At 34.6% G+C, this 17,865-nt stretch overlaps 2 protein-coding genes across 8 annotated transcripts in view; one reads left to right on the top strand and one right to left on the bottom strand.

The window, feature by feature from the left end:
* LOC124305780 (probable beta-hexosaminidase fdl) overlaps window positions 1–17,865 on the bottom strand; it is a 65,229-nt gene that overhangs the window by 27,606 nt on the left and 19,758 nt on the right. The window contains exons 3-4 of one of the 2 annotated variants that reach the window (XM_046765609.1): window positions 8,605–8,666; window positions 8,133–8,182 (exon numbers count right to left, since the gene is read on the bottom strand). In XM_046765609.1, coding sequence (XP_046621565.1) covers window positions 8,133–8,152 — 20 coding nt within the window. In that variant the 5' untranslated portion in view covers window positions 8,153–8,182; window positions 8,605–8,666. The remainder of the gene's footprint in view (window positions 1–8,132; window positions 8,183–8,604; window positions 8,667–17,865) is intronic. The other variant, XM_046765620.1, reaches the window with a different exon arrangement.
* LOC124305819 (uncharacterized) lies at window positions 984–17,849 on the top strand. 6 transcript variants are annotated; one of them, XM_046765731.1, is made up of 5 exons: window positions 984–1,158; window positions 9,362–9,524; window positions 10,633–11,026; window positions 13,250–13,409; window positions 15,344–17,849. In XM_046765731.1, the coding sequence occupies exons 3-5, from the start codon at window positions 10,809–10,811 to the stop codon at window positions 15,662–15,664; spliced, it is 699 nt and encodes a 232-aa protein (XP_046621687.1). In that variant the 5' UTR covers window positions 984–1,158; window positions 9,362–9,524; window positions 10,633–10,808; the 3' UTR covers window positions 15,665–17,849. The 6 variants fall into 6 exon arrangements, with proteins under 6 accessions (XP_046621687.1, XP_046621670.1, XP_046621679.1 ...); XM_046765714.1 differs by lacking the exon at window positions 9,362–9,524 and adding an exon at window positions 1,883–2,450 and having other exon boundaries at window positions 984–1,150; XM_046765723.1 differs by lacking the exon at window positions 9,362–9,524 and adding an exon at window positions 2,036–2,450 and having other exon boundaries at window positions 984–1,150.

Here is a 17,865-nt window from a genome sequence, read left to right on the forward strand (position 1 = left end):
AACCTTTCCTGCAAGGATTATAAACTTTTTCACTCGCAAACTTTTTCTCCGTTTCCTTCTCATCCACCTTCTACTTTCCCTCTTCCCCACGTCGGTATTATAATAACTAGCGAAGAGGCGTTCGTCTCTGATTGCGGGGCTTGTTTTATTTACGTACATATACGCGGAGTACTGAAAAGACCACTTCAAAGTCCTAGTAGTTGAAAGTTTTCATTTCTGTACTGCGCGCGCATGCGCTGCGGCGAACGAATCTGAAATTACGCGACCCTAACCTCAAATGTTCGAAAAAATCCACGAATGTGAGGTTCTAATGAGCATTAGTGCTACTGTCTGAGAAAAAATTCACATCATCATACCAGGTTATATAGACAATTGCACTTCTTATAAATAAAAAGAAACAGTCAAATTTCTAGGGTGTCCAATTCGTCGAGATTGGTCGTTACGATGATGTGAATTTTTTCTCAGACAGTAGCGCTAATTCTCACTAAATCTTCGCAATTACAGATTGATTCGAACATCGTCACTCTTGCGATAAAATATATGCCGAGAATGTATCCGAAACAGGTGTATTTTAAACGGTGATATCCATCCATTTACAGGCACGGGTTAGAATTGATATAAAAATCTGAAATAATTATAAAATTGTTTTTGAATTATTTATAGTTGATATGGGGGGGGGGGGTCTGAAAAAAAATCATCAACACCCTAATATATATATATATATACCTTCGACGACCATCTCCTCGTATCATTATCCGCACATATTCAAACGCAACACCCAAGAGACGGTCGAAAAGGCAATTAGGTATGCACATGACCTGTGTGTGTATGCATAAATGCCTGTGGCGGTGAGGTGAGGGGAGGAAGGATCCCTTACAGTGACGCAACTAATCGCGGGGCACCGAGCGAGGGTGGATTTTGGAGAGGGGGTCGCGGTTTCCCCTCGTTTTACTCCGACGGAGAGGGGTGTAAAGCACATCGGAGGAGTGTGTCGCGCGTAGCCAAGCAACGGTTGTGCGCGCATTTCGTGCAACGACGACGGACAGTCTCCGGGCATCCTCCGTCCGAGAAGAAGAGCCGTTGCACGTTACGGTGGTGATTGTGCTTGTGGTTGTGATTGCGGTGGTGGTGCTGGTGGTGCAAGTAAAGGGTACGATCGTACACCGATCCTCGTTGCTGGTCTATCTTTCTTTTCTCTGTCTCGGGTAGGACGCGAGGATAATCCGTCAGCTCTGACGACTGCATACACAATTTTGCCCGTAACCTACATTTATAGATCATGTATATGATATATGTATATGATATATGATGTACGATACGTACATGCGGACAAATACGGAACATGATGCAAGTCGATGTGTAAAACATTGACGTACATGCGAGGAAGTTTATCTGCACGTGTACAGTTGATATAGAGAGATTCTGATGTATTAAATATATCTGATACCGTTAACGTGCGATTTCAATTATGGCTTACACAAGGATTTCAACCTGCATTACGTGTTTCTGTTTCTTTGATAATAGTTATGTCAATGTAGAGGTATAAATTTTTAAATCGTCGTATTGCACTTGGAGGTGATTGTATGATAACGTGCTGCTGAATGATTGTTTGAAAAAATAAGAGAAAGAATGAATTAAATTCAACGGTGATAATAATGGGAAAGAGAAAATAAATATAATTTAATGTGATGTAAAAAAAAAAAAAAAGGGGGGGAGCGGAACGCTGATCGAGTGACTGATTAAATTTAATTGGAGAGAGAGAGAGAGAGAGAGTAAGAGAGAGAGAGAGAGAGGGAGAGAGAGAAACGAGTTGGATTACAACTTCCGGTTTCAAGATATCGCTTTCTTTCGTCTCATATATATATACCTATACATGTAATAGAAATACAGAGAACAGGATACGAACGTTATTATACATTATATATATATATATATATATGTATATACATGTACACTTGCATACTGGCGTCGAATTGATTTTTGTACGCGATCATACATATATCATGCATATGTCGGTGTATATAACATGATTCAGGCGTACCACGTGTTCGACCGGTGTTCGTTTGCTTAAAAGTGATCGTTTAAAATAAATCGAAAAATTGAATAAAAAAACCCGCAACGGATAAAAACGCGAACAGGAGTGGCAAAAAAATGAATAAATAAATAAATAAATAAAAAAAAAAATAAAAAGAAAAGAAAGAAAAATTTACAACCAATCGATAGTTGATTAACAAACGAACAAAATTTGGGTCATATTTCGTAATGAACGGCTGTCGTGCACTTATATATCGTTTAATTATTATGCCTCAGTACGCAAGAAAATAATTTAAAAAAAAAAAAAAAAAAGGACAAAATATTTCGCGTGAATCGTCGACGGTTGTGTTATTTGGAGGAAAAAAAGAACGTGCATGGATTAACACCGTTTAACCAGGATTTTGACGCTCAACAGGGTAAGATGTTAACTTTATACGTCACGTGATAAAATCAGCGTAATAGAAAAAAAATGGTAAAAACTATTCGATAAATGAATTCAAATTAATAGGTTTTTTTTTTCCTCTTCACTTCGCGCTAATTATTCGCATTACGTATCAGCAGAAATGTGACTGAAAAAATTAATAATCCAACAATACATCAGCACGTAATATAAAAAAAAAATAGATCGTAAATTATTGCAAATTTTCTTAAAATATACCAAGTGAAAATAAGGTAAACGCAGATAATTAATAATTAATCAGTTCAAACTTCAAAAGTGAAATACATAATTCTTGTGCTCTCGTCCGTGCTTTTCTATTCTTCCGAATAATACCAATTAACGTTAATGCCGTTACTGTTGTTACTATTAACTAATTACTTTTTTTCACATTACGTACGAGGTAATGTAAGATAATCGAATTTCGTCAAGGCTTGTCGAAATATCGATGAAAACTCGCGAAACAAAAGAAAAAACAACAAAGAGAAAGTGAATTGAAATTAAAAAATTTTGAAAAAAGGAAAAAAAAAAAAAACGGTCTTACGAGAATATACGAGGCAAAGGATTATCGTTACCCGGTAAATTGCCTTATCCGGGAAACTCGATCCGCGTAACTAAATCAGAGCTTTACCCATGTATATATATATATATATGTACATATGTACATATATATATATATATGTACATATATATACATATGTGTGTATATAGGTAGGATTGGAGGAGGCGCAGCTTACACGGTTTCGTGTATTGTAAATATGTTTACAGACACTGTAGACAATTAGTATGTGTATGTGAGACTGGATGTTATAACCTGACGAGATTTGCAGGCTTTACTTTGATAACAAGGTTTCGACGAGGGTTTTAATTAGCGGAAAATAACAATAATAATTCTCATTGTTATGTTTCTAATCAAATTTATTGTTTTTCCTCCCTTTCCATTTGAAACCTTTTCTTTTTTTTTTTTTCCACTCTCTCTCTCTCTCTGTGTCTCTCTCTCTTCTCTTTTTCGGACCTTTCCATACAGGCTGTTGACTATAGACGTCGGAGAAAAATATAACCCGGTAAAAAAAAAAAAAAAAAAAATGTTCGAGAAGCGAAGAGGATGAAGGGAGTGTGTTGTAGTATGGAAATGATTATTGTCAGAAAAAATTTACGGAAACGAGAGTAAAAATGTATGATATTTTGTAACGTTTAGACATTCGGGGTGTGAATTTTTAAAGAAAGAATGAGAAAGTAATTTTAAAACGTAAGCCGCGAGGCGAGAATTTATTCAATATTAATTGACAGGTGAAAATTCACAAGTTTTATTCGATTTGTAGGTGGTGTCAAGATTTTTTAATCTTTTTCTTTGTTTTACTTTCGCAGTTTCCAAATCATTTATAATATATACGGTATGTATACTTTCCTCCTATAATACCGATTGAATAAAAAAAATTGACTCGTGTACAAAGATTTCAAGGCAAATTGTTACGTGATAAAATCGACAAATGAAAACGGGCAGTATTAATCGTAGCCGATTTTTGTACGGTTATTATGCAAAACGCGTATACAAAAATGACAAAAAAAAAAACAAAAAATGGTGTAAATATTTAATACAAATACAATCATTGATTAACATAGGTATTAATTAAAACAGTATTACATAAAATTATGACAACGCAGCGTTTTTAGTGCTGGGTGAAAACTGTGGTAGATATAAAGCTGAGGGGCAAGAGAGGGAGAAAAATAGAGAAAAAGAAAGAGAGAAAGAGAGAAAGAGAGAGAGAGAGTCGATTAAAGCGGCATGTATTTTCTCGCACGTATAACCGACACACGTGAAAACTTCGATCGCAACGTTTTACGCTATTTTATGCTTTCGCAAAACCGTCTCCCTTTATATTCTTATACATATGAATATATATTTGTTTAAACTACCCTTATCGCATAGTTTATACGTAAGGAAATAGAGGACGGCATGCATGAGATGTAACGAAGAATAGATAGGGATTTTGAAAAGTGTATAATAATATATGACCTTCAAAGAAATTAATTACTTCACTGATCAACCGATTCGTATAATTGGAGTGAAATTTTTTTTTTTATTTGAAAGACTTGACCGATTTTACAAATTAAAACTGACTTTGAGTTATGATTTTTGTCATTATTATTATTATTTGCATCTTTTAAACGCATAAACACAGCAAACAGTATGATTAGGGATATTTAATTTCATTAATTGAAATATTTCACGCATAACTTGAAGCTAGCGACGAAGAATCGATGTCGTAATTTGTCAAACAAATATTGGATACAAGAAAATCATTTTTAACAATCACGTTCGTAATGAAATCGGAAATTTAAAAATAAAACAGCGTAAAATCGTTTGTGCAAAAACTTTTGAAACTATTTCCCGAGTTTCGTTTCCTTCGATTAGTTTCATTTAATTCGTACACATCGAAATCGACAAACATCCGAAACACTTTGATACGAATAAATATGAAAGAAAACATATTTGAAGTACATGATACGGTATAAAATCCACTTAGTTGAAATTTATCCGTAATCTGCAGTGTGGTGAAAATTGCTGGAAAAATTGACGCTGATAACCAACGGAAGAGAAAAAAAAAAAAAAAAAAACAATCCACAGGGTGCACAGAGTGTGAAATGGACTTTTCATAGATGGGGGAAAAAGAAAAGAGAAAAAGAAACAACGAAACCGGACGACGTGTTCCAATGAAAACTGTTTAGTCGGTTATTGCATGAGCTATTAAATGTTCACATACCATATACGCGGTGCCCGAACTCTTTAACATCGTCAAAGTCAAACTTTTTCAATATAAATATTAACCAAGGGCGACTTAAAAGTTGAAAGTTCCATTACATTACATGCGCACTGTCTACATATATATATACATTTAATAGGTACGATATAAATATAAGTGCATGTAGTTTATAACACACAGCTGTACATTTATTTATAACTCGACTTATTGCACACACTTACACTCCACGTTTCTAGTTACCCTCATGTTATAGGATTATGCATATATAATGCATCAGATACTCGGTGGATTGGACAGATCGATTCTAACTTTGAAACTATAACGGACTGACTGTGTAAATAATCTGTCGTAGGTGTAGAAATAAAATTGAAATATAATGTAGAAGGTGTACGAGTAGGAAATCAATTTTTCCGCGGTTTGTAAAATTTAACAGGTCGGAAATCCCCGAATCTATCTTCTCTCTCTCTCTCTCTCTTTTTTTTTTTTTTTTTTTTTTATGAGGCATCTTTATTTTTGTTTCTTCACTTCATTTCTTACGAGTTAACCTCTATATATTCATCTAACTCAGTCCGAGAAAGGGAGGATAAAAGTTGGGAGTAACGGCGAGAGGGTGAAAAAATTTAAGGTCTGAAATATTTTACCATTTGTATAATATAAGGGATAATCCACTATCCGGGATGTTGTTTCGCCTTCTTCTAACAGACTCCGTGTATTTTCTACGTACCGGTAACGGAACGTAAGTTTTCACTCTAAAACCGTGCTGCTGCCTCAAATAAACGCGCTCGAATACTATAAATGTCCTTACGTTTACCAGATGCTCGAAAAGCGAACTCAAAGAAAGTTGGAACAGCGTATAATATAGTCAGGATTAGACTCACTTCTCGTTTCACGTTGTTATATATTGAAATGAATTTGCAATCGATACGCAGAACAAATGTTGTGTAGTACTTATGTTAATGTTTAAGAAGGTGAGAAAATTTGAAGATGGCAAGAAAAATGAAGAGAAAAAATACCGATAAAAAATTATACGATCGTAAACGCGACTTGGATTTCTTAATTTGTGTATTTGTAACATAAAAACAGGGCTGAATGGCAAGTCTAAATTTCTACCTAACTTGGATCAACAAGACACAATATAACGCATAGGTACCAACCCTTAAAATAAGTTTCTCCCCTGTGAAATTCATCCCGGATGACAAGTCGAACGATTCAAACTTTCCTCGAACTCGAATGAAAATTAAATAGCCTAGCGAATTTAACGATTGCATGAAAACGTACAAAACGTAAGTAATAAACGCAATTATTGTCATCCGTTGAATGAGCGGAATCTTCCGGGATTTTTCAGAATTTTTCAATCATCATTGTATAATAATCTTATAAAAAGATTATGCAAGATTTTGCTCGAAGCTGTCCTGCAGATTCGTTACAAATCCAAAAAAAAAAAACGAAAAAAAATAAAAAAAATAGAAAAATAAGAACCATAAAATTGTTAAAATAATTATAGATGATATACAGAAACAGCCGGGAGAATTATTGACGAATTTCGATTAACCGTTGAATGTAATATCACATTATTCTTGCTTGAAGAATTAGGATTTGCACAAAGCTAAGCGAGTGCCGTTCGACTTCGACGATAGAGGGGAGGGAGTATAAGGGATGATATCTGTCTCATGATTAAACTATAATTCAACCCGTCGCTTCACGTTTCCAACCGAATGGCAGGGTGTTCTTGACGCATATATAATGTATCACACTGTATGTACTATATGTATATATTAGGACAGTGTTCCTAGTTTGTACCGGGACGATATCTTGAATCTTGAAAATGAACCGCGCATGCGCCAAATAATTCGATCTCATTGGTCGGCGAAATCTTCCCGCAGCGATATTTTCGTCCGCGATGCAGGCGTGCCAACCTACGCAAAATGTGTGCGTTTGAATTTTCAAAGAGCGGAAGCATTGAATTCCGACCGTTCTTTGAAGAATCAACTTTCCGAATCGATAACAAATGCTTCCCAAACCTTTCCGAGTCGCTGCCTCAACTATTTGAGATTCTAACCTCGAAAATTCGTATCAACTACATCGCCGCCGGAAACAAAGTTTGACGGCTGAAAACTCGGGATGGCCAGCCTGCGCGAACAGCCGATAAAACTCGCGCATGCGCGGTTCATTTTCAAGTTTCGAGAGATTGTCCCGGTATGTATACGAAGATGAAGTTGGTAACGTTATTGTTAACGATCCACGATGCGGAAAAATCGTTATTTCGCAATTTTGGAAAGACGTCTGATGATGCGGTAAATAATAATAACAATATTAACGTTACTAACTTCAATCTCCTGTTTATATACATAGTCAGACAAATCGTTGTGCAGAGCATAAGGTCATGTAGTACTTCTACCTTTACCGACCGAGAAAACTCACCATTCTTCTTTCTACGTTAAATATTTATTGCACCGGTGCAACGTCGAAATTTGAACCCTTATCGTTCGTTTGTTTATTTCATACACGAAAGAGAAAGGGTGACTTTGCTCGGTCGGTAAAGGTAGGAACATCACATGACTTTAATGTGTAAATATTAAAAACAATCGTTCAAGCTTGATAAAATTTCCTTTCTCTCTTTCTTCTTCTTTCTTTTTCGTTGCTTTGTGGCTCATGAATTGTGGCAGCAAAAATAATAATAATAATAATAATAATAATTATAATAATGACAAGAATAATAAAAATTGCAAGAACACAGATAACTGCATTAGATATGCCTTAATTGTATAAAATATCCAAAATACATGAGAAAGAGGTTTAGCTGGTGTCAGTGGCGGATAAAAACACGCGAACCATAACACTATTATTATATATCTCACTCCCAGGGTTAAAGTATAAAAAAAAATTCTTTCACTTACAACTTCATTCTGTACGACATATGTTTACGTAATTTTTTCTCTAAATATACCTGAAAAAATACAATTTACAATGAATGCATGAAAAAAAAAATAAATAAATAAATAAATAAATAAAAATAAAATAATCGTTAATAGAGTGATAATATGTGATATTATGCCACCTAATATAATATATCATCTTAAAGTGTTTGCAGAAGGTGGCTGCGACATTAGCGATTAAACGTCTGGCACATTACGAGCGACCTTTCACTTACGGTGCGGCAGCCACGTTGTAATATGTAATAACGCGTTAAAGATGAAAATTTCAAGGGGTGAATTTATTCAGCGGGCACTGACGAAATTATGCAAAATGCGCGTAGTTATAAATTGAGATTTGTATATCTCGCAGATGTAATTATAGTAGGTAGGTATAATTTGTGAAGCGAGTTAGAATTTTTGCGCATGTTTTTTTCTTTTTCAACTTTGTACTCACTTTTCAATTCTGGGCAGTTATTATCTCTCATCCAAGCCCCCTCATCCGAGCGAATCTGAAAGCTGAAAAAAAAGATGATAATTATTGCATTAACATTAAATTCTGCAAAAGTTGTTGTTGAAATACGTTACGTTTAAACGTGTCTTATACGATTATTGACAAACTGCGATTATAAAAGAATGAGAAGCTGAGTCGATAATTAAACTTGTTTCGATTCCTTGTGGGTGATATAAAATACTCGAAGCAGACATTATTGTATAACGTACACGAAACGCTCCCTCGACACCCTAAACGATCTTTAATAAACGCTCCAGCATCGTTTTTATTTTTCGCACCGTGAGAAAAAATAAAAAACAAATTCATTGTCCGAACAGTTGTAAAAAAATAAAGACAATTCTATGTTGCCGTACGCAAAAGTTGAAAGTAGAAGTCTTCGTTAATTAATAATAACAGATTTTTCCTTAATTCTATAAATGTGTACGATAAGGATTGGAAAAAAAAATCATCTTCGTGTATAGGGATAATAATAAAGCTCGACTACTCTATTCTACTAAAAACCTAACGTGCAAATTAAAAGAAAACTCAAGAAATAAAAAATATTAAAGTTGAAGAAAAAAAAAAAAAAATACGTCGATATCGTCTTATTTATATATGATTATTATTATTGTTATTATTATTATTATTATGATAGTTGCGTGATAATTTTTATACAATTCGTATAATTCTTGTGTCGTATATGTTTGACTTTTTTCCACAGAAATACAGAGAAAAATGATGAGATGTTCTGCAATTCTTCACGTTGATTGAATACGTATGTGCGGGAATATTATTATACATAAATTTCACGCGTACGACATAATAAGAAGAAGAGAAGAAGAAGAAGCTGCAAAGTGAATAACGGTAGCCTTAATGAATAGAGGGTACGTGAAATTTATGAACCAGGAACGAAAGGAAAGCCGCAACGTTTTACCCCGCATTTCTTTATCTCTTTCTCTCTATTTCTTTCTTCGTTTTTTTTTTTTTTTCTCTCTTACTTTCTCTGAATTTGAAAGAAAATTCAAGGCGACAGTGCTAAACGCGTCGGGAAAACTAAGTTTTCAATACGGAAGTAGCAAACTGTTGCAGAAACAAGAAGAAAAAGAAGAAGAAAACGAAGGGAACTGATTATTGATTGCTCTTCGGCTCTCGCGAAATAAGTGGAAAGAGAGAGAGAGAGAGAGAGAGGGAGAGAGAGGGAGAAGAATCAATTGATTACAGGTTAATTAAAACCCACAAAAACAAAACTTTTCTCAACTCACGCGATTCTGTTTATAATTTATTTACTTATTCTTTTCATACATATACGTATATATTAAATATCGAATAACGATCGCTTTGGTCATTGGCCAAATTGGCAGAAACAGGCGACAAGGCAACTCCATTAAACTGAAGAATCATTATTTCATACGATGTAAGAGATAAGTGATCTCTTTCCCAAGATAATCGTGTAATTATACGAAGTTATACTTGTCGATAAAATTATACATTATACATAGGCAGGTAAGTATATAGCAGAGAAAAAAGTAAAAGTAAATTCTTGAAAAACGTGACAAAGTCAGGTTTTCACGGACAATCATTGATGGCCGGGCAAGCCCTTCAGGCACGTTTTTCCACCAACTATTTACACAAACAAAATATATGTACGCGATTATATTTCGACAGTCCTTGACGATAGATGTTATAACCAATCGTTTGATAAGTTAAAATCAACCGATTCACTTCTATCAAGTGTGGGGAAAAAAAAAAAAAAAAAAGTCATATATGAAAAAAAGGTAAATAAATAAATTTCTTATCGGATTAAATTTACCTGCATCTTTTCTTCTAGAAAATTCTGCATCTTACACTCTAAATAGATATATATATAACATATTCCTATTTCATCGTGACAAAAAAAAAAAAAAAGATAGATAAAATGATCGTTGAATTCTTGATCAGACATTGTACGATAAATAAATAAAGATAAGAAATAATTTTGTTTTTATGCTTCAGAGTAATATAAACCGAATACGAATAAAAAATTTATCGTCGAGAAGATGGAAAGTGTATCTGGAGAATCGCGAGGACGACATCGATCATCGTCGGAGGGAATTGATCGTTGAGAGATCGAAATATCGTCAACTACGTAAATAAAGAGATCGAAAACAAGGGGTGAGATAAGTGATAAGATGTCGATGAAGAGGCTGGCGGTTCTGGCTGCGGTACAAACGGCACAAAACGCGCACAACGGCACGTTGACGTCCTCTTGGTCGGCTGGCGGGGGTGGAGGTGGAGGTGGGGGTGGTACCTACGTAATCCAGGGTTACAACATGTCGACGAACGATGGTGGAAGGTCGGGTCGTTTCGAAACGAACCTCCACGGGAACGTCAACATTCTACTGGGAGGGTGAGAGAATAGTAACGATACAGCCAACGTATGAGGCGTTCCAAGCGAAACCGATTTTATAGTTTTTTTTTTTTTTAATTTTTAAACACGGTGCAGAGTCTGGGAAAAAAATTTTTCGATCACGGATTTGATTTTTATTGCTCCCAAAAACACGAATATTCAATTTTCGGTTGGCTTCGACCTTTTTTTTTTTTTTTTTTCTTTGTCAGAGAAAGGAAAGTTTTCAGACCAAGATGAAAGATGGCAAGCTTTTGGCTTGGAAGCTACGGGCGGAACAAGTAATTGAAATGTGATAAAAAATAGGATTGAATATGAATTTAGAGGATACAAGTTTAATTTATATGTAATTCGATCTTCAACATTTTTGTAATTTTACTTCTTTCGCCTTTAGCTTCTGAACCGAAAGCTTGCAGATCCCCGACTTTTGTTCTGAAATTCTCGTATTTTCATCAAAGAAATCATGATTAAAATTCAAAGCAAATTTATCAGGGCTAGTCATTCGAAAAACGGGTTTTTGAAATTTTTGAATGAGGTAAAGATCAAACCCGGGATCCAAAAATGAAAACTCGATTAAAGCTGATTTTTGCTGTAGGTCGGTTTGGTGTGGAATGCCTCATACACAAGATACCCGAAGAGAAGAGTAGATAGAGAAGAGAAGAGTGGTAAAAGAAGGCAAGGCAATTTTGTTGTCTGAATTAACAAATCGTTCGTTACCAACGCCAAGCACCCATCACCTGCCGATATTAACAAAAACCCCTTCTCTCTCTCCCTCTCTGTCTTTAAGCGTTTTAACGATCATTGCGGTATAAAGAAAATTAGCCGAGGTGTGATAAAACGAAGAAGAAACACCTCCGCTGCCCGCATGCTCCAAATCAAACTGGCTCAATGACTTTTTCGAATTGCTTTGTTATTTTCTTTGCCCAGTTCCGACAACGCGGTGAATGAACTTCGATCGCTTGTTTCGTATTTCGTTTCATCCTATCTGATTTGTCAATTACATAAAATTTCATTTTCAAGTACGTACCTCAATTGCGATTATTAACATCAATTTATACGTTATCGTATACAGAGCGAAAATTTCATAAATTTTCATATCGCGGACTTGTCGTGTTATTAAAAAAAAAAAAAAAAACTGCTTTGTATGCATAATACACTTTATGTAAATCGCGTGGGGAGAAAATGTTTCAGTAAACGCATAAAAAAAAAAAAAAAAAAAAAACTTCCCCAATCCTGTCAAAGTTTCGAAATTTAGTACAAACAGCGCAACAGTAGTTTTTTTTTTTGGCGTTGTGCGGAAAAGTGATGTAAAATTTAAAAGATTAAAAATTTAATAAAAAAAAAAAAAAAAGCGACCCTCTGCCTCAGTATCGTAGCGCGTTCATGGGATACGTAGAGAAAACATTCCCCATCTATTTCGCGGGAGGGGTCATTTACTACAGTCTGTCCTTCTTCGTTGCTTCGCTTAGCAGCTTTTTTTTTTTTTTTTATTAATTTTCTCAACTTCGCTCCTCGCGAAAGAACTTCATGTACTACGTAATAATGTAGCCGCGTAAAGAGAGACCCTGAAAGCTGATGTTACCTTTCCTCCTCCTCCCCCCCCCCCCCCCCTGGAGTTTTTCCAAGCAATGTACAAGTTCGTATACGTATATATATATATATATATATACGTACATGTGGGATGGACGCACGAAAATGAAAATCCACTTTCCGTGTAACCCACACCTGGGAACCTATCCTGAAATTAGTTCCCGGTCGAATTGGATAAATTTTCAGTATGTTGCGGTAAATATTCTCCCGATAAAAGTTCTTACGAACACAAGTCTCAAATATCAGTAGTTTCCCAGATGCAGGCTTCGGAAGGGGGGGCGTATGAATTTTTTTATACGTATTGATTAAGCGATTTTTACGAATTACGAAGAGCTTCGAGAGGAACTGGAAATCAAATATATCGGTCGAAAACTGCACAGCCGACACAGCGGTACAAAATTTAAAAAAAAAACAAAAAAAAGAAACTAGTTTTGGAGAATATCGTAAACGGCGAAAGAAACACGTTTCAATCCGGCTCTAAGGATCTGTGAGTTTCTTTTAATAAATTCATCTTTTTTTCTTTATTTTTCTTTGGTTTAGCGCTGAAACCGGGGTGTAAATTTATATGAAAATTCGCAAAATCGTAACGCAATTATTTTACGATCTATGTATTTTTTAAATTAAACGACATTTCAGAGCGATGCTGAGCGGCGTTGTAATCGTGGTGGTTCTCGTCTGTTACTGCTGTCACAGAAACATAAGAAAGCATCAGCCTCAGGAATATTCCCAATACTGGAGAACCGAACCGGATGTTCACAGTCTCGAAGTATTCACAATGGATTCCCACGCGATGCAGGTGAGTTTGTGAGAAAAAAACAAACACTATTATCGATTGCAGGATCGTCGATGATAAATCGGACTTCAAAAGTTTTCGCGTGTATAATAAATGTATAACAAACTTGTATGATAAATAATATAAAAGGGCAGAAATGAAAAAAATTCGCCACCACTCCGATGATGATCGAAGCTTGTACGATTTTTATATAATAACAATAGCGATGTAATAAACGGGCGGAAAAAGAAGAGAGAAAGAAAATTACCGTCGAGAGCCACGCGGATATTATATTATACGCTTCGTTGAAATAACAATCGATATATTGCTTCGCGGCTGGCGTGAAAATTTTCATTATCATTCGGAAAAAGTCAATCGTGTTATTAAACATCGTGCGCTACGATAACACAATGATAAAAAAAAATAAAAAAAATATACAATACATTATATAAACAAAGAATAAACGTCATATCGATGGCTGCGAAGTTATGAAAATTATAACTGAGAAATTGATATAAATAAATTATAGCTCGAAGAAGAAGTTAACGTAAGATAATAAATCATTTTTCTATTAATACTCTTCGTAAATATATAATATTAAATCTAAAACCCGAAGAGAAATGTAATGATTATTTAATTCCACGAGGCTTGTATGTTGCATGAATATTGGATTGAAATTCGTTAAATATAACACGATTTCTCATGTTCGTTCGGCCGCGAATGTGCGACACAATTATTAAATACCGTTGTAAACGAATATCACACGTTGATAATTAATAACTACGAACGAACGCGTGCGATTTGAATTAATACAACACGTTACACCGCAATGCGTGAGACAAGTGTAACGAGTTTTATGACAACGTTTACTGTACGTGCTGCGCACAAAACAAGCCCTGGTTGTTTATTATTGTTATTTTTCATATCAATTAATTTTTGCCTTTCACACGCGGTAGTTATTAATACACACACACACACACACACATGTATATATACACGCTCGCGTCGTTTAAAAGCTAATTTTTCTCACTCTTCCTACCTCGGATTTTTGTCCCTTTCTATTTTTTTTTAAATCTCCTTCCCCCCCCCCCCACTCTGACACTCGCTTATTATATTTGAAGGAATTTTCACGACGCCAAATGGGAATTTTCATTACAGACGCGTAAAGTAAACGAATATCTTTTTATCCGCAGCTGAATTCCACTGACTGTTTGATCATATTCATTGTTTTTTGTTTTTTTTTTATCCCGTCAAAAGTTTCCTTTCAATTACGACATGCCGTATAATGTTATCGTACGTGTAAAGTCTAAAGAAACGATGAAAAATGAAAAAAAAGATAAAAAAAAAAATAAAAAACTAAAGCAACAAAAGGAATTATCCAACCTTTGAATCATCATCTCCCCAAAGTATTCGGTATCAAATGTAGATAATATACATTTATTCAACCCTCGAATTTGCATTATACGGATGGTTGAATCCTATATCCTAAATCCTCCAAAAGAGTTTTTCGTGTTTTAACGCGTTGAATCCTGCAGTCATCGGTTTTTCATGCAAATCGTAGAGAGCCGTGCAGGAATGTTTGCCTCATGGATTCGAGCACGGCTAATCGACGATTTGACTTAAAAAACAGACTTTTATTCGTATAAGATAACGGCTTCCAGTACAAAACAAAAAGACAAACAAACAAAAACAAAAAAAAAAAAAAACAACGAAAAGTAAACAGAAGAATTAAAATTACAGGTATGGTTATTGGATATTTTTCACCGAGACGAATAAAATCTTCTATGTCGCATTGACAAAAATTTCATTTGTTACAGTAACTAGAAAAATTAAGTAAAACAGGTGTGGTTAAAAAAAAGACGTTTCGTCAAAGTTTGATTTCTTTACTTCAAGTCTCGTCGCTAAATAATTCCGAGTTCGGCGCTTTCGACACTTATAAAATTCGAAATTTGACACAGTGTTACGAGAGAGCCGGGGTGACGATGGATCACGAGGGTGGAATGTTGGCCCCGGTTTCACGCCCCTTGACCCCGGGACCGCCGCCGGCGTACGAAAGTCTAATTTTCAACTCCCAACACGGTCTTGCCGCTTCGCCCCACGAGAAAAAAGATGGTCAAACGACACCTGGAGGCGACGCTTCGACGCCGCTTTCCGTCCTACTCGACGCAGCGGCGGAAAACCCTGCAGGGATTGCCAAGGAGGAGGAATCCCGTCGCGACGACGAAGGGCTGCCTTCCTACGAAGCCGCGCTAAAACTTGAGGCAAACGGATACGTCTGAATCGAATAAACGATCAACGGATTTAATTTCCGAGGAAAGAGATTGGGGGAAAAAACTAACGAGGTTTTAAAAAAACCCAAGATATGTATATTATTTGCGCCAATGATTGGTGAGCACGAATTAAACGTCATTGCTGATATTTTATTTGACCAAATTCAAATTACACAATAAGCTAATTTTAAGATATCGATAACGATTTGAAAAACGGTCTCATTATTGTTACAATGTTCAATATTGTTAAAACTCTGGTAGAATAACTTTGATCCGATTTTAATATTTATTCGGTTCGCTTCTATCGCTTACCAAATTCCTAAATATTTTTTCTTATCCAAAATATTTGCGAAACTTTACTGACACGGTCGGCACGAAAAGTAGTGTAAAAAAAGTCGACGATTTTTTACCGATTAAAATTCTAACCGATAGCGTGCCAATTCGAAAATCTGATGAAAAAAAAAAAAACTGAAACAATCGGTATTCAAAAACACGTTTATAAACTACCTGATTTCATGGTTTTTCCTGACCATTAGCGACCATGTTACATTATAATATAGTCATAATAACGCGCAAATTCAATTTTTTTATCACATTTTAATATCTGCTTTAATTTACTTACGCAAATCTGTTTTTATTCAATTTAGAGATTTCGACTATTTGCATAAAAAATTGTTTAAGGCGATTTTCTGAGTTCTGAATGGTATAAAAGACAAGCCCAAAACCATTGGAATTCAATAAAAAACACCAGAGTTCAATCGCGATAAAAATTATAATTACGAAGCCTTTTTTACAAATCGTTGATATAACTTGACTTGTCTTTTTGAAATTTGCTCAGATTCATTTCTCTTAAATCGAAGGGATGCTGTTTCATTCGTGTTCACTATCACCGGCACAAATACATTTCTCCAGATTTTTCAAATCGGTTTTTCTCTCTTCCTAAATTCTGATTGAGAAGATGGATCCCGATCATATTCCTCAAAAATGTATCGGTTGTATGATTCAGTCAAAAATGCGCCTTGACGAAAAAATTTAGGAACAGAGGGTTTGGAATAAAAATGTCGAGAAGCTTGAATTTTCATCGATATCTCGAACGAAATATTTCATAACTTAATAATTTAGAGCGAGTTGATTATCGAGAATTTTTTATCGATGCCGATGGTCTTATTATCCATATTAATCGGACATTGTTTTGACTTGACTCATTAATCTCAGATGCGCTAATTCTTCAGTCGTTATTCTGTAATTCTATGCATGTACTTAAAATTATACAAAATTTATTTAACGTAACATTACACAGGAGTAAGAATCTCGATTTTTTTTTTTTTTTTAATTTCAATACTAATTTAACCAATTTTCGCATTTAAAATGTGAAAATTTAATCAAATTTGTGGAAAATTAATTTTTTACGTATTCTTTTAATTTTCTTCCTGACATTAATTTTTCAATCTAGTCATACGCGATTTCAGGTAATTTCCATAATCACAAGCCTATAAAAGTTTTCAAGTATTGTCTGATTTAGATGTACGAAAAATTTTAATTCATTGTATAGAATCAGCAACTGTTTCGTATATTTTCTAAACATTAGTTACCTGTGATCGCCGCAAATCATTTTGCTGCAGTCCGTTCGAAGATCAAACACTTCGACGTATCGTTATTAAGTAATTTTTTTATAATAAATAGCAACAAAAAAAAAAAAAACCAAGATTATTATAAAAAATAATGAATATGTTAAAAGATAAAACTTAGATGGCAGTATAATGGCTGATCTAGGATTTTTGTAGAAGTTTCTTTGTAAAAGTAATATTGGTAAGAAGAATGCAATGCAGATAGTATTTTTGATGAGCACCACATTATTTCAGGTATTATTAATGTCTGCGATAAAAAAAAATATATATATATATACATACATTAACCGCAATCTCGAGGTAATAAATATAACATTCTACTTGTAAGATGGTTTTTTTCGTCACTGTACTCGCTTTTTAAAACAAATAATCAAGAAGTGGGATAATGAGCAGAAACAAAAAAATAAAATAAAATAAAAATTGCAAAAACCGAAAACACCTGTTGTGTACCGATATGAAATATGAGAATCGATGTAATAATTATAAGAGGATATACAAATGATTAGGTAACATGTATGGAAGGTAACTTGAAAAAAAAAAAAAAAACGTAAAAATGTATTAATAAACGAAATACAATACAAA

The sequence above is a fragment of the Neodiprion virginianus genome, chromosome 1, assembly GCF_021901495.1.
Source record: "Neodiprion virginianus isolate iyNeoVirg1 chromosome 1, iyNeoVirg1.1, whole genome shotgun sequence".
Taxonomy (NCBI): Eukaryota; Metazoa; Arthropoda; class Insecta; order Hymenoptera; family Diprionidae; genus Neodiprion; species Neodiprion virginianus.

What these genes read in the sequence shown, in the direction of transcription:
- LOC124305819 (XM_046765731.1), top strand. Translation starts at nt 10,809, where the DNA reads ATGTCGATGAAGAGGCTGGCGGTTCTGGCTGCGGTACAAACGGCACAA. An exon ending in GTCAACATTCTACTGGGAGG is followed by an intron (nt 11,027 to 13,249) that starts GTGAGAGAATAG and finishes ACGACATTTCAG; the next exon opens with AGCGATGCTGAGCGGCGTTG. An exon ending in TGGATTCCCACGCGATGCAG is followed by an intron (nt 13,410 to 15,343) that starts GTGAGTTTGTGA and finishes AATTTGACACAG; the next exon opens with TGTTACGAGAGAGCCGGGGT.